This window comes from Tripterygium wilfordii, chromosome 12 (assembly GCF_013401445.1).
Source record: "Tripterygium wilfordii isolate XIE 37 chromosome 12, ASM1340144v1, whole genome shotgun sequence".
Classification (NCBI taxonomy): Eukaryota; Viridiplantae; Streptophyta; class Magnoliopsida; order Celastrales; family Celastraceae; genus Tripterygium; species Tripterygium wilfordii.
Window position 1 is genome coordinate 1,591,462 of NC_052243.1, and position 14,186 is coordinate 1,605,647.

Genomic DNA, 14,186 nt, shown 5'->3' on the forward strand with positions numbered 1-14,186 from the left:
AGAATCAATGTGCTCTCATAATTCTTGACACCAAGTTTCATAATTCTTGACACCAAGTTTCAAAGAGGAATAAGATTGATTTTCATGATGATCTCCAACAGATTACAGAGCGCGTACGAAATTTTGATAAAACGGAAAGGAAAGCATGGTGATTTCACCACTGTCTAGAATAGTTCTCTTGGCTGTCAGGCCTGGTTCTTTGAAGTCTGAGTTGTTCAGAAGACTAAGCAAGCTCAATCAGCACAAAAGTAATAGGAATCCAAGTCACTTTTTCTCAAAATACTTCAGTAACCTTTTCCTCCACAGAAACAAAGAACAATAATTCAATTACTATCTGGAATAGTTCTCATTGTGGTCTGGCCAAGTTCTTGTAGCCTGTGTTGTCTCGAAGACCAAGCTTATCCAGCACCAAGCAGTATGAATCCCAGTCAGTTCTTCGCAGGTACTTTAATATGCTCTTCCTCTTCTGCACCATTGCTATGAGCCCCTTTCGAGAATGCTTATCCTACAAAATATACACACAAAAAATAATTCGATGCAATAATCAAGGACAGATCCTATGACACAGTAGTTAAATTATGCTCATTAAAATAAATCAAGAAGCTCTAGTCAGCGTTAGAACTATCTAAAGAGTACAGAGAAATTTCCTATCGCGAGAGGTTCATACCAAGGGTTGGCGTTAAACTCACTTTTATTTGTATGGCGATGGATGAACTCAAACAACATATCTAAGGTGAGATAACTTGGTGCATGTTGTTTGCAGATGATATAGTTCTTGTGGACGAAACAATATCGGGAGTAATCGCCCAGCTCATAATTCGCGAATTCATAGTTTCAATTCCTACAGGATGCACACCAATGGGACCTCCACTCAAAACTTGAGTATTAGAGGATCTAAATTAAGCAGAACTAAAATATAGCATACGAAATGTAAGTTTAGTAAGAGAAGACAAGTGGATGAAAAAACGATGGAATTAGATTGCGAAAGAAGGAACAAAAAGTAAGATTTTTACATATCTTACTTGATATTCCAAGATGACAGATAAAATAGTGAAAATGTAGCTAATAGGCTTAAGAACATATGGATGAAATAATAGGCTTAGAGTCTTATGCGACCAAATGATTCCTTTAAAGTTCTACATGGCAACAATAAGACCCATGTCCCATGATGATGTATTGTTCCAAATGTTGGGCTATTAAGAGACTTAACATATCAAAAAAAATGCATGTAAAAGAAATGCGAATGTTTCGTTGGATGTGTCGTCACATGAGAAAAGATATGATATGAAATAAAATCATTAGATCTAAGGTAGGAGTAGCACTAATTAACCATTTAAGATGGTTTGAGTATTCACAACATAGAGATCAGTATATAGTGGAGAGGAGAATTGATAAAATTTGAATAGAACAGAGTAAGAAACAAAGAGAACCTAAGAAGACATTAGCTTGAAGTAGCATGAAAGGATATGGATTCAATATGAATTATTGAGAATATGATACTAGATGGAAATGAACGGCAGAAATAATTCAATGGTTTTCTCAAACTCATGAAGCCGACCCCAAAAATTTTGGGACAAAGGGTAGGAGGATGATGAAAGCAAATCAAGAAGGGAAGCTACGAGAAAAATGGCCAACAATTAAATACAATTAACTAGCATAAATTAGCTGCCTACTTTTATTCTCTTAATCAGGTAACTATATGGCAGGCCCTACCAAACAAAATGTATAAAAAAATAGTAAAAAATTCATTAACTGCCTTTTAGAATATTCTTAATTCTGTATCACAGGACACAGCCTCTCACTAGTGGCAGGATCGATTGTGGTTGGTGAAAAGGAGAAGACCTCTCCTGCTATTTTCTCAATCTCACCTCATGTGTGGAACCAAAAGGCAAATATAAATTTTTTTTTTAGAAAAATTATTTTAATGTTTCGTGTGTCAGTGCTGACCACATCCATTTTTCAAACAGTCTATATCTCCATCACCATCCTGATGGTTTGGGATTATCAACATTGGAAATGTTGTCCTGCTAGGAAATAGTTGTCGTTGTTTAACTACAATCAACAATAATTTTTTAACAGAAACTAAGAATAATGAAGCAGTCAAACTACTAAAATTTAACTCATATATTTCTATAATAACACTGTCAGGAAAATCATATGCTAGAATACAAAAAAGAATCTTGAATCAGCTGTCACCTTTTTGTGCAGAACCGATGATAGATGCTTGATCTTAATGGTGAGTTGTGCCACTGCAAAGTAATGAGATTTAAACATATCAGAATCCCAGAAAAACCTGACCAAAAACATGATATATATATATATATATATGAAGAAATCTCCAGAACGACTGAAATCTTCAACTTCAACAAAGTCCAATGTTAATACCTATTAGAAGATAACACTTGGCACATCAGTAAGGTTACTTCAGTATAGCATGGATATCATAGGTTCAAACCATGAGTTTCATCAATCCATAATGGAGCAGTGAGGTTGCGTACATTACCTTCTATGACACCATGGGGGTAGAAGTGCAAGGCTTAAGAGTTTTAGTTTGTAAATGGTGAACGCAAAAAAAGTAAAGATTATAGAAATCTCACAAAAAAAAAGAGAAAAGAGACTCAAGTTCGATAGGGCGGTACAGCCTAATGAATCAAAACTACTCACCTTGAACACGTGAAGATCCACAATCAGACTCTGACATTTTAAATTCATCTCTGACTTTCGCAAGCTCAATTTTCATTTTTTCAGCAGAAGACATGTTATCCGGATGGAAATACTGCATTAGGCACATGGTAACAACAATTAGGACAGAAGGAGCCTTTTTATTTCTCTTCTTCAATCTTTAATAAATAAAAAACTCCACAAGGGAAAGAGGGGAACTACTCAAACACAGAAACTTGCGATTCTACAGAGACATGATGCCACATGTGATATAACCCAACAACACTTGAGGGGAACTACTTAAACACAGAAACTTGAAATTCTACAGAGACATGATGCCACATATGCAAGGTAGTTAAAATCGCGAGTTTAATCGTAAAATCGCACGATCATACGATCTTGTCTAGGATGCCGAGTAGAATAGTGATGAAATCGGTAGCATATCAAACTCGCCGCGACTCGCGATCAGACTCGGTAGGATCGCACGTTCACATACGATTTTAACGACTTTGTTTTTGTTCTTAAAAGGCCACATATTTGACTTGGCCCATTTTTCTTATTCTGGCCAAGTTTTTTTGGCCCATTTTGAAGACTCCTTTTCACTTCGAAGCATTCAGCAAAGTAGTCTAAGTGTCTAACCCTAAAATCCTGATGTTCTTCACTTCTTCTTCACCCGATTGCTGCTGCATCTTCTGGTGAAGTCGACTAACACAATCTTGGCTGCTGCTGCGCTGCATCTCGACTATTCTGGTATCCATAACTGATTCGTATTCTCTGCTACTCAATCACTCTGCCATGGCTTGTGAGATGAATATGATGAAGATATAGAAGAAAATGTGAATATGGAGGAGGGAGAGAGAGATGAATATGATGGGAGTGATGGTGGTGGAAGTGGTGGTGGTGGAAGTGATGAAGATGATGATCTTGATGATTTGTGTTAGTTTATTAGTTTGTATTTTGGTTGTTGGAACATGAGATTGAGCTTATGTAGCTTGTGTTTTAATTTTTAGTATGTTTGATTGTTAGAACTTAGAACTTTGAACATGTATGGCCTTATCTAATTATTATTGCATCATGTTATTCTTGTTACATGTCTTAGTATTGAAAATTATGCTTATTTTTACATTGTACACGATTCGATTTTGCGATTCCGATTTTACACCCCTTCTCCGATTCCGATCCGATTTTACGTTTTCACTACCTTGCACATATGACATAACCCAACAATGTCAATTACTAGACTAACAGTCGCTAAAATATGTCAATGCCTATCTTCAAAAGAAATGCAAATGAGAGTTTTCCCCTTCCACAAGTTCGATTGACCAACATTATCATTTTGGGCCCAGTTGCACACTACAATGACGTTTTTTGTTTAAATCATGTTTGCAAGAAAATAGCATATGGATGCCCCAAGTGTACACCATAATGATGTTTTGTGTTTTAAGTTATGCTTGCATGAAAATAGCATAAGGATGCACAAGTGTATGTATGTATTCAACCTCTTCAGTCTTCACAAATGATTGATTTTTGCATTCAGCATCACAGTCAAGGTTATGCATTGGCAATTGCACAAACTACTATTCTAGGAACACAATAGAGTTTCACTAGTAAGGGATTTTTCAAAAAAAAAAAAAGTAAATTAAAAGGCAATCTAGATAAGCAACAGTACAGGAAGAAAAAGAAAGTAAACATGTACTTGCCTTTTCAACTAACTGCTCCTGTGGTGGGTGTCGCATAAAGTCTGGAGTTCCATCAAGTTGACCCAAGATATCGAATCTCTGGACTGAAAAATAAACCAGATCGATATATTAATTCATTATCATTCGGTCATCCTTACTAAAATATATGTTTAACCAAAGGACATCAAATAAAATGACATTCAAAAGCTAAAAGGAAAACATTCCAATACGAATTTTAATAGAAACTTGAAAACAACATATTATACCCCATTTTCTAATTATAAACAAACACTCATTGCTTTTTCAAAGTGAAATTGTGACAAAACTAAGAATCTCATATAAACAGATCCTAAAAGGCCATGTCTTCCAGCCAAATTATCAAAACATGATATTTTCAGCACTCCAACTCGCTCTCATTCGTTCATTAGCTAGGTTCGAAAGTTTTTGTACAGCATCAGAAAAATGCATGAGAGTTTTTTAACACAACTTTCTTTTCAGTAGCAGTTTCTTTTCTTTATTAAAAATTTTTTTGAAGCCGAATTTTTCTTCCTGCTAACAACCCATTCAAAACTCACAACGGAGTGAATGATGACAAAAAGTCAGTAGTTCAGGGTTTTTATCCTTATATTGTATTTCACTCAAATTTTTAGAAAAAATCTTTTCTTTTTTTTAACTCTTCTTCATCCACTTTTCCAGTAACTAAAGAGAAATCAACACCACCAATAATAGAAGAACTCATAAAACTCATAAAACAAGAAGTACTCACTTGTAGTCTTTCTGGTCTTCTCAATCTCCGCCGTTTTAAGCTTATTCAAGCTGTCCCTCAAGTCCTTAAATGAAAACCCAGAAGCCCGTGAGGCAGCCTCCTTCTCCTCAATCTCCCGCAGCTTTACTAGCCTCTCACTGAACTCATGCAGATTAAATTCCTTCACCCCGTCCTCCGGCCGAAGGCTCCTCAGCTTCTCCCCCAACTCATCGTATTTATACATCTTCACAAACTCCGTCCCCGTTGCCTCAGTGCCTTTTTCCTCCTTGTTTTCCTTCATTTCCTTGCCAAAGACGGTAAACGGAAGCCCCCCTGTCCCGCCTATAACAGTAGACCCTGGAATGCCGGCAGGACCATCAGCGGGCTTCAACCTCAAGTTGTTCTTGAGAGTATCGAGTGAAATCGGATCTCCACCTCTGCGCTCAATGTTCGCCTCCCTATTTGGTCGCATTTGTCGCAGACTCTGCCTGATTGCCTCGAATGAAAAAACCCCAGAGGGTTTCGGAGGCCTGGATACCGTACCTCCTTGTGCGGCAGCCTCCGATTTCACAATTAAATTGCGTTTGTACAGTTCTTGGAACGAGATAGGCTGAGAGTGCGAGGAAGCGTTGGGGTCCGTAGGAGGAGGAACAGAGGTTCGGCGCCGGAACTCTGAAAGATCCTTCTTTATCTCCTCAAGAGACGCGATTTTAGAGGGCCTACTGAGAGGCGAAGTCTGTTGTTGTTGTGGTAGTGGTCGTCTGGAGTATTGATTTTGAGCTTGGTTTTCCATCTGTTGATGCCGCTGCCGAAGGCTCGCTTTAACATCACTGAAATACGAAGAGAAGGAAGACTGTGATTGCGTAGGTGACTCTGATTGTGGGGCGTCGTTGTTGTTGGGATCATTTTGTTCATTTGAAGAAGAAGAAAAAGAAGTGGGCAATAGGTGGACAAGAGAAGGATTGGTGAGAGATCTGTGTTTGGGTCTGGCGATGGAGAGCGCCATGGCAGGTGAGATGCAAGATTTGTGAGATGGAAGAAGGCGGAGCCGCGGATGAGTGTAGGGTTTGGGAGTGGGTTTAGGGGTTTGGCCCGTTTAGGTTTGTGGGTCGGGCCCGTGTGCCTGGCACGATGCGAAACCTCGGAACACGGGCCGTATTAAGACCGGCCCACTCTTTTTTCAACACGGACTGGGTTGGGGATTATGGCTAACACGGGTTAGTCCATAAAGTTTTAGGGAGTGGAACATGCCCCCGGCCCGGCCCGTCACAAGACAGCCAGTGAGGCCCATCTGACTGGCTTAGAGGAATTTTTTTTTTTTTTTTTTTTTCTAAACGAGGGAGGAGAATTCGAACCCTGATCACCAAAGTGATATATATCATTCTTATTCTTATCACTTCAACTAATGGCTCGGGAGTGTAGAGGAAACTTGTTGATATTTAGAAATGCAATATATGAAAAGTAACATGCATATTGGGAAAGTGATGGCCTTTATTTGTGAAGGTAGTTGGAACATAATAATCAATATAATAAAAGGCCAAAGAAACTTTTGCTGCCTTATCGAAAGTGCATGGATGATAATTTGGCCAACATATATATATATATATATATATATATATAAAAGCCATGAATACGTACACCATTAAAAGTTTTGATTAAATTTAAAAAAATAATAAATTAAGGAGATGAACGCAGCTCATCAAGCTTATGTAAGCTTTCCATGTAGTTTCACTAATCTTATCCATTTGGGACACAAAGTATCCTCAATTTGTGGACATGTTAGTCTCGCATTAGATGAGGGTTTGTGAAATTGTTGCTTTGATTTATAAGCCTAGCTAGTAGTCATGATATGAGATCAGGACACACAACAACACAAGTAATTGGGAGATCTAATTATAGATATGGCACTAATTAATTAAGTCAACAGAAAATGCTCGTGTGAGAGGGATTGAAAATTTACTTATATCATTCGGGTGGATTATGCTAATATCATGTGGGATAAAGTCTTTTTAACATACACATGTTAAGTGTACCTCATATTTTCATGCACATACATTAGTTGCATGTGTGACAAGCCAAATTATAAGCTAGAATATTTCAAGTGTGAATTGAGAATTGATAGGGCCTTGAAGCTCCTTCCATGGAGTGGTGATCAAAGACAAAAAGGTGACGAAAGTAGTAGCACTAACAAATTCTGTCTCATAATTAAATAACAAATTCATTCATTAATGCTATTTTCCATTAAAGGAGAAGAAGAAAAAGCTCAAGTGCATGCCTTCTCTCTCTACTTTTATCAATTCCCATATAGTGAGCCTACAATTACGGATACAATAAAGTAGTATACAATTCTACAGCTTTCTTTCTTATATATAAATCATGACACTCTTACAATGATGGCCTCTAATAAGTCGTCATAATAAGCACAACCTAACACCACCTCTCTTCAAAAGCTAGCTTTTCCTCTCAAATCTGATCAAAATCCCTACTACTTCATATATATCTATATATATTACATACGAGATGGATAGGGTGCACTTAAAGGCTATTGTAGTGTTGATCATCGTATATGTATCAGCAGCTGTTGTTCTGATTGCATGTTTGCAGTGCAATTACTTGAAGAGGGTTTCTGCTATTGAAGACCATTTGCCAGTAATGGAAGATCACAACAAATTGCCTCCTAAACAAGACCAGCTTGAAGATTATTCTGGTGAATATGATTATTACTACAGAAGGTATGGTGATGTTCCCAGCCCCGGTATCGGTCACTAATTAAACTAGCTTGTTTTATGTATACTTGCCTAATTTGCGATTTATATTGATTATATTTGTGTTTATTGAGTATTTCTCGATCCTCTCGATCATCTTCGTCACATATATATATATATAGCTTATTGTGTTTTTTTTCCTTGGACAAAATAATATTGTAAATAAAATACATATCTCAGTTGTAAACAAGTTGGGGTTTTCTTGTTGAGAGATATGTTTTATACCTATAGCCTGAATTAAATTTAAATCAACACTTGCAACATCAATCTATTCTTCTTTTATTTTTATTTTTATTAATATTTTTTTAGAGACTTGCCATATCTCTTGATAAAGCTGTAAAATTCAACCCAAACTGAAATTTGACTAGTAAAGAAGTAAAAGATGAAGGGCTGGTATCACTTGAGAAAATGGGCTGCTTATAGAATTCAGGCCCGCAACATCTTGTAGCCCATTAGGCCCAATAACATGTCTCGAGCTTTACTAATTTTTATTAGCCCATTGGGCCCAAGTGCCCTAGGAGTCTTGTCATATTGATGAATACCCGCCAGATGGGGGCCCAAGTCTAGCATCACAAGTTTGGGTCTAACTCTCTATTGAAAACCCAGGTTGACAATTGGAGATTTGTCCTCCCTTATAAGCTAGATTTCAAATTCACCATCTTCCGATGTGGGATTCTCATCACATATTCTTAACTTGGTAACAACTAACAAGAACACTAGGGTTCGAAATTCCAATTTCATTTTTTTTTTATAATTTTGATGATATTTGGGCCATTTGGCATTTATTTGTTTTGTCTTTCTGTCTATGAAAATGCACATTAACCCACAATAAAAAAAAAAAAATTGTACCAAAAAGTTATAGCAAAATTTTGTCTGGATAACAAAAAATTTGCAATGCTGAGTTGCTGTTTGTTTGTGACAACAAATTTTTTTGAGATATGTGTTTTGATGAGGTAGCTGATAATGGAAATGATATGTGTTGTAATACTGGAAATTTTTTTGTTGTTATATTGTAGTGGAGTCATCGGACCAGAAAGCAAAACTAGATTTTTTTTAGTTTGAATGTTGTAGTGGGGGCCAATTAAGGCCAACATAGGAGCAAATCAAACTCCATCATGTCCCCCATGTTTGGCCCAGTTAAAAGAAACAAATAAATTACCATCATTGTAATTCAGCGCGGAAGGGGCACACCGGAATAACCGTGTGGTTCAAACGAATGGTTCATGCAAAAAAAATAAAAATAAAAAATTCAAGTTTCTGTGTCTTTCAACCACACATTACCCATGTACACACATATATACATATACACATTGATTTGTGTGTGTTGTTGGCTTGTTTTTGGGCATTTTCCAAGGTGAATTACTCTTATATATATCATATTTGAACAAACATTCGGTAGCAACGAAGAAGAATGTCAGTCTACTGGACTTCAAATACGGTACTCTACTCAAAACAGACGTTACTCCCAAGATACATGCAACATTTGGTGCACGCGAAGGTTTTAGTCTTGTAAACACACTCTGGACTCAGAGATCATGAGATAAATGGGTCTGTTTTGGGGGTTTGAGAAAGCAAAGAAAGAGAAAATGAGCGAGAAAATCCCAAGAAAAAAAAGCAGAGAAAGAAAAGTGTGTTAGTATCATGCAAAACTTTTCTTATTCTTGTCTGTCTGTCACTTTTCTTTGTTAGTTTCATGGTTCTGTGTGGGAAAATGTAAAGCACCCAGATATTGCAACTTCAAAACTAACTTTCGGCTGATCTTTAGTACCTATGGTTCCTTTTTCACTAGAGTAGTAATTGAAGGAAGAGACGAATAGTAGTCAAAGAAAAAGGTAGATATGCTAGATATGGTTCCTTCAGGCTTCATCCAAGGCAGGGCATGATTTATTTATCAAACACTAGTGTCCAAGCCTGGCCCAAAATGAGCTCCAATTTTTGGGAAGTTGAGAATTCTGAAATCACAGAATTGGCAAAACCACATCATGATCTCAGATTTTATTTCACTTCTCATAAATAGCAGAATGAAATACAATCCTTAAACTCACAATAAAAAATGTCCAAGACAAACCAAATCCTCCAGAGATTTAGATATCACTAAAACGGGTAGTAACTGGTAAAAAGCCTAAACTGAATATAATATTCGTCTAGAAAACTGACTAGATAAACTCAAAATTCCATGGACGAGAAAACAAAATACTTAAAGTGGGCGAAATACAAAATGCCTACCTAGATGCACCATAGAGTCTGTCAAGTTCAAACTAATATGCACTTGATTGCTTCAGTAATGCAGAAATCAAACCAAAACGGTCCCCAGCTCTTGCCAATATACGATGATCACGCGGCTTGCTTCTCTGTCTCTTTGTGCATTTACCATACTTCATGCTAAAAAAGTAACTGTGCACATAGAATTACAGTTAGCAGCAAGTGTGATATCCATTAGCGTCCTACTTTAAGCTGTATCATTCACAACATCCACTGAATTCAAGCAGAAGCCCGAGTTGTAGGCACAAAAATAACTAGATAGCATAAGAAATATATATATATATAAAACAAAAGGTTAGCAAGCCCCCAAAGAAAATCTAAATCAGCCAACCCCAAACAAAATCTAATTAAAAAACAAAGGGTCTTCCACCACCTCTTTCACCACCTAACTTGGTATTCCCCCCATTGCTCATTGCTCTCTTGGTTTTCTCCTACCAAATAAGCCAACAAGTTATTGGCAGGCTTAAGTCCATAATTTCTTTTTGATTCTTGACTTATGAATGTATCAATGCCTGTAGTTTGTTTCTAATTGAACTTGCTACTATGATATGCCAATAATTCTCAGCATCGGAAATGTTGCTTCATGGTCCATGATTAAATTGTTTCCGAAATACCTTGCATAAAGGGAATTTATTCACTAGCATGCGGACTCTTTTAAATGTCAATGATTAAAATGCCCTACCAAGACCCATTATGGCTTACAAAAAGAACTCAATATCCAAGCAACATTGACAAGGTCTACTATGATGACATAATTAAGCAATGACAGCATAATAACACCGAAATTATGGGAATAGCTATAACGCTGTTAGTTAAATCAGAAAATGTGTCAAAATCTTAGTAACAATATAACCTGTAGAGCCTAACTCAGAGACTAGCATAAGAGACCGCAATTCAATTTTTAGTGTTCCCCCAATTAAAGTCAATGGCTCATAACAGTCTTTCCTGTAATATCCTTTGTCACATAAAACTAACAAAATTGATGATAAAAAATAATAAAAGGAAAAAGCTCAATCCCAAGCCCCTCTAATTATCATTGGAAGTAAATGGCTAATAACAACAGCTTTCGTGTACTATCCTTTGTCACAAAACTTCAGTACAAGATAGTTTATTAAGGTTAATGCACTACAGTAATTTTTTCTGTTGATCAATTAAAATATGACATAGTTCAGAACTTATGTCAGATAAGCAGGTGTATCATAGGATATAATAAAAAAAAGTTCGGACACCAATCAATAATTTCAAATCAGAAACAACCAGAAAATGTGATGCAAAATGTTATCTTACTGAGTTATATTTCATTTTAAGGTAAATTCTAACCTTCTTGAGCTCAGCATAAATTATCGCGGTGCTCAGTGCTTTCGTTTATTCTTAGACTTAGGTTGTATCTTTCCATAAGCTATAAGGCGTGAGTGGGATAGTTTCAATTCAGCTTGATTGCGCTTCCTCCTAGCTTTCCTAGATAATTTACTCACATCACCATTCGATTCCTGCGCTTGGTCTTTCTCATCTTTTGTGGAAATTACCACCGAATTTGCTACATCACCTTCATTTTTGGACCTCTGCTTCTTATCAGCCTTCTTGTTATCCTTCTTCTTACCGGCCTTCCCGCCATCTAATTTTTTCCCTGTAACAAGCTCCTTTATCTTCATCTTCTGCTCATATTTCTTACTATTAGGGACCTTCCATTCCTCCTCCTGAAAGGGAGTGATTTTCTTCAAAGACACATATTGATTTAGCTCACTGTCATCCAACATTAATATCTCTTCGGTCTTCAAACCATACCTATTAGGATGAACTTTCGCATACTTGAACCTTGTCTTCAAATCTCCAACTGTATCTTCATAGTCCAATTTATAGTATTCCTCCAGCATTTCTTGTTTAACTTTCTTCACGAGAGACATTTTACGCTTCCTCTTTGGCCTACTCTCCTCCTCCTCGCCCTCTTTCTCATCTTCTTCTCCTTCTTCTGCCTCTTCTTCACTATCATCTTCTTCACCACAATTCTCTGCCTTACGTTTCAAAATTCTTTCTCTCGTGGCCAAGAAACCATCATGAGACTCTGGAGCATCCCACCCCTTTGGAAGTCCAAGCAATTCATCTTCCTCATCAAAATCTGGTTTTTCAATTTCAGCACCATCTTCATCCTTATCACTCCCAAACTGTGGGTCTACATCCTCATCTTCATAATACTTTTCATCAAAAGCCTTCTTCATCTTTTTATCATACTCCTCTGGATCGAAGTCCTCCTCCAGATCATCCAAATCCAACATACACTCGTCGTCTTCTCTAATCCCTGCAGCGCCCAGAACTTTCCTCATCCTCTCCTCCATCTCCTTCTTCTTCAAATTCTTCAAGTGCTTTAGCTCCTCCTTCCTCTCCATCTCCGCAATCCTCATTCTCTCCTCCTTGCTCTTCCTCTGCTCCTTCCTCGCATTCTCTTTCTTCCTCACTGAACCCTCCACCCTCCGCGAGTAACTCATCACTCTATCTCCTGCATTCTCCTCGTATCTAAAATTATATCCCTGCTCATACTCCTCTTGCCTCTCCATCTCCTCCTCATCTCGCAACACCTCATCCATATCCTCATCAACATCCATTTTGTTCCCATCCTTGTCTTCCCACATCCTTTTCCTGAAAAAGTCCCTTAAGAACAAACTATTCTCATCCAATTCACCTTCACCCACGAAATACTCATCCACCTTCTTAGCAAATTCGTCCCCATCACCATCCTCCACTACATCCTCTCTCTTCTTCTCTTTCAAATTCAACAAATCCCCTCCATCATCATCCTCCACCTCCTTCGCTGCATCCAAAAAGGCCTTCCGAATTTCCTCCTGCTCCTCATTATAACTCTTTTTTCCACCCTTCACCCTCACTTCACTCTCTTCAAATTCCGGTCCCTCCTCTATCAAATGCTTCGCCGTCACATCCTTCAAATACATTGCCTTTTTCCCCTTCCCGCGCTTTTCACCTAGTTCTACTTCCTCTTTTTCACTATCATCATCATCAGAATCAAATAATTTGACATCTTTTTGTTTGAGGAGTGGGTCTTGGTTTCGTACCTTAATCAGGGCATCGAAAAACTCGAGGTCCTTATTGCTCGAATCCTTCAAATCAAAATCATCTTCTCCATCCTCGGAGGACGAGTCTTCCATATCAGAGGACTCGATTACACCTTTCTTCTTAAGCTCTTGGTACCTCTGAAGGTCCTCCCTTTTCTTGTTATACTCGAATCTGCGTGCATACTCCTTGTTGATCTCAATCTTCGATATGTCGTCGTTTTGCTTATCGTCTCCGCCGTCGTCGAAGAGATTCATGCCCATCTTTATGCTCTTCAAACAAACAAACAAGTAAAAAAACAACCGGATTAGAGATTTCAGAGAGAAAGTTTGCTGGTGGGCTTCCGTTAGTTGGGAGCGGGTGTTGTTTAGGGTTTTGGTGAGTTACGAAGGGTTATGCGGGAATGGTGCCCTCTTTGCTGCCTTCGTCAGCCTATATGGGCTTTGCTTATGGGCTTTTAATGAATGGACTCAATTTTACAAGGAAAGGTGGTGATCCTCTAGGGCTTGCTTTTGCAAGGAAAAGTGGAGATGAGTTGGTAAACTTTAATCATACCCCTAAGTTTACTAAAGACAGCCTATCAACTAATCTTTATAAGTGGTGGTCAACCAAAATTAGGGTGTTTTTAATAAATTTAGAGGTAAGCTTTAATCACACCCTTAAGTTTATTAACTGAATTTTATAAGGGGTGATCAACCAAAATTAAAGTGTTTTTAATAAATTTAGATGTGTGACTAAAGTTTACCAAACATCTCAGCTGGTCACTTTTCTGATTCAAGTTTTTGGATCCTTGATGGGCCTGGTTTTCTTTTATTTTTAGACTATACTTTTCTTGTTTTTCTCTTCATAGCTTTTTGTTTGGCTGGCGTGGCATTTGGTTTTATATGGGTTCCTTCCTGTGGCCATTTTTCAGTTTGGGCTTTTATTGTTGTGCGGTCCGGATTTTAAAGCCCGATGTACACTCAATGCCCATGTTTTTGTGAGATAGATCTTGTGTCTCTTGACTTATCT

General features: G+C 37.6%; 2 protein-coding genes across 2 annotated transcripts; both read right to left on the reverse strand.

The window, feature by feature from the left end:
- Positions 1-57: 57 nt before the first annotated feature.
- On the reverse strand, positions 58-6,152 carry LOC120010970. Its single transcript, XM_038861940.1, has 5 exons — positions 5,107-6,152; positions 4,362-4,444; positions 2,665-2,776; positions 2,197-2,249; positions 58-505 (listed from the first exon to the last, which is right to left on the reverse strand). The coding sequence occupies exons 1-5, from the start codon at positions 6,089-6,091 to the stop codon at positions 347-349; spliced, it is 1,392 nt and encodes a 463-aa protein (XP_038717868.1). The 5' UTR covers positions 6,092-6,152; the 3' UTR covers positions 58-346.
- A 3,664-nt stretch (positions 6,153-9,816) lies between these two features.
- Positions 9,817-13,552, reverse strand: LOC120011023 (protein kri1). Its single transcript, XM_038862030.1, has 2 exons — positions 11,433-13,552; positions 9,817-10,244 (listed from the first exon to the last, which is right to left on the reverse strand). Exon 1 carries the CDS (start codon positions 13,436-13,438, stop codon positions 11,465-11,467), a length of 1,974 nt encoding a protein of 657 aa, XP_038717958.1. The 5' UTR covers positions 13,439-13,552; the 3' UTR covers positions 9,817-10,244; positions 11,433-11,464.
- Positions 13,553-14,186: the final 634 nt, after the last annotated feature.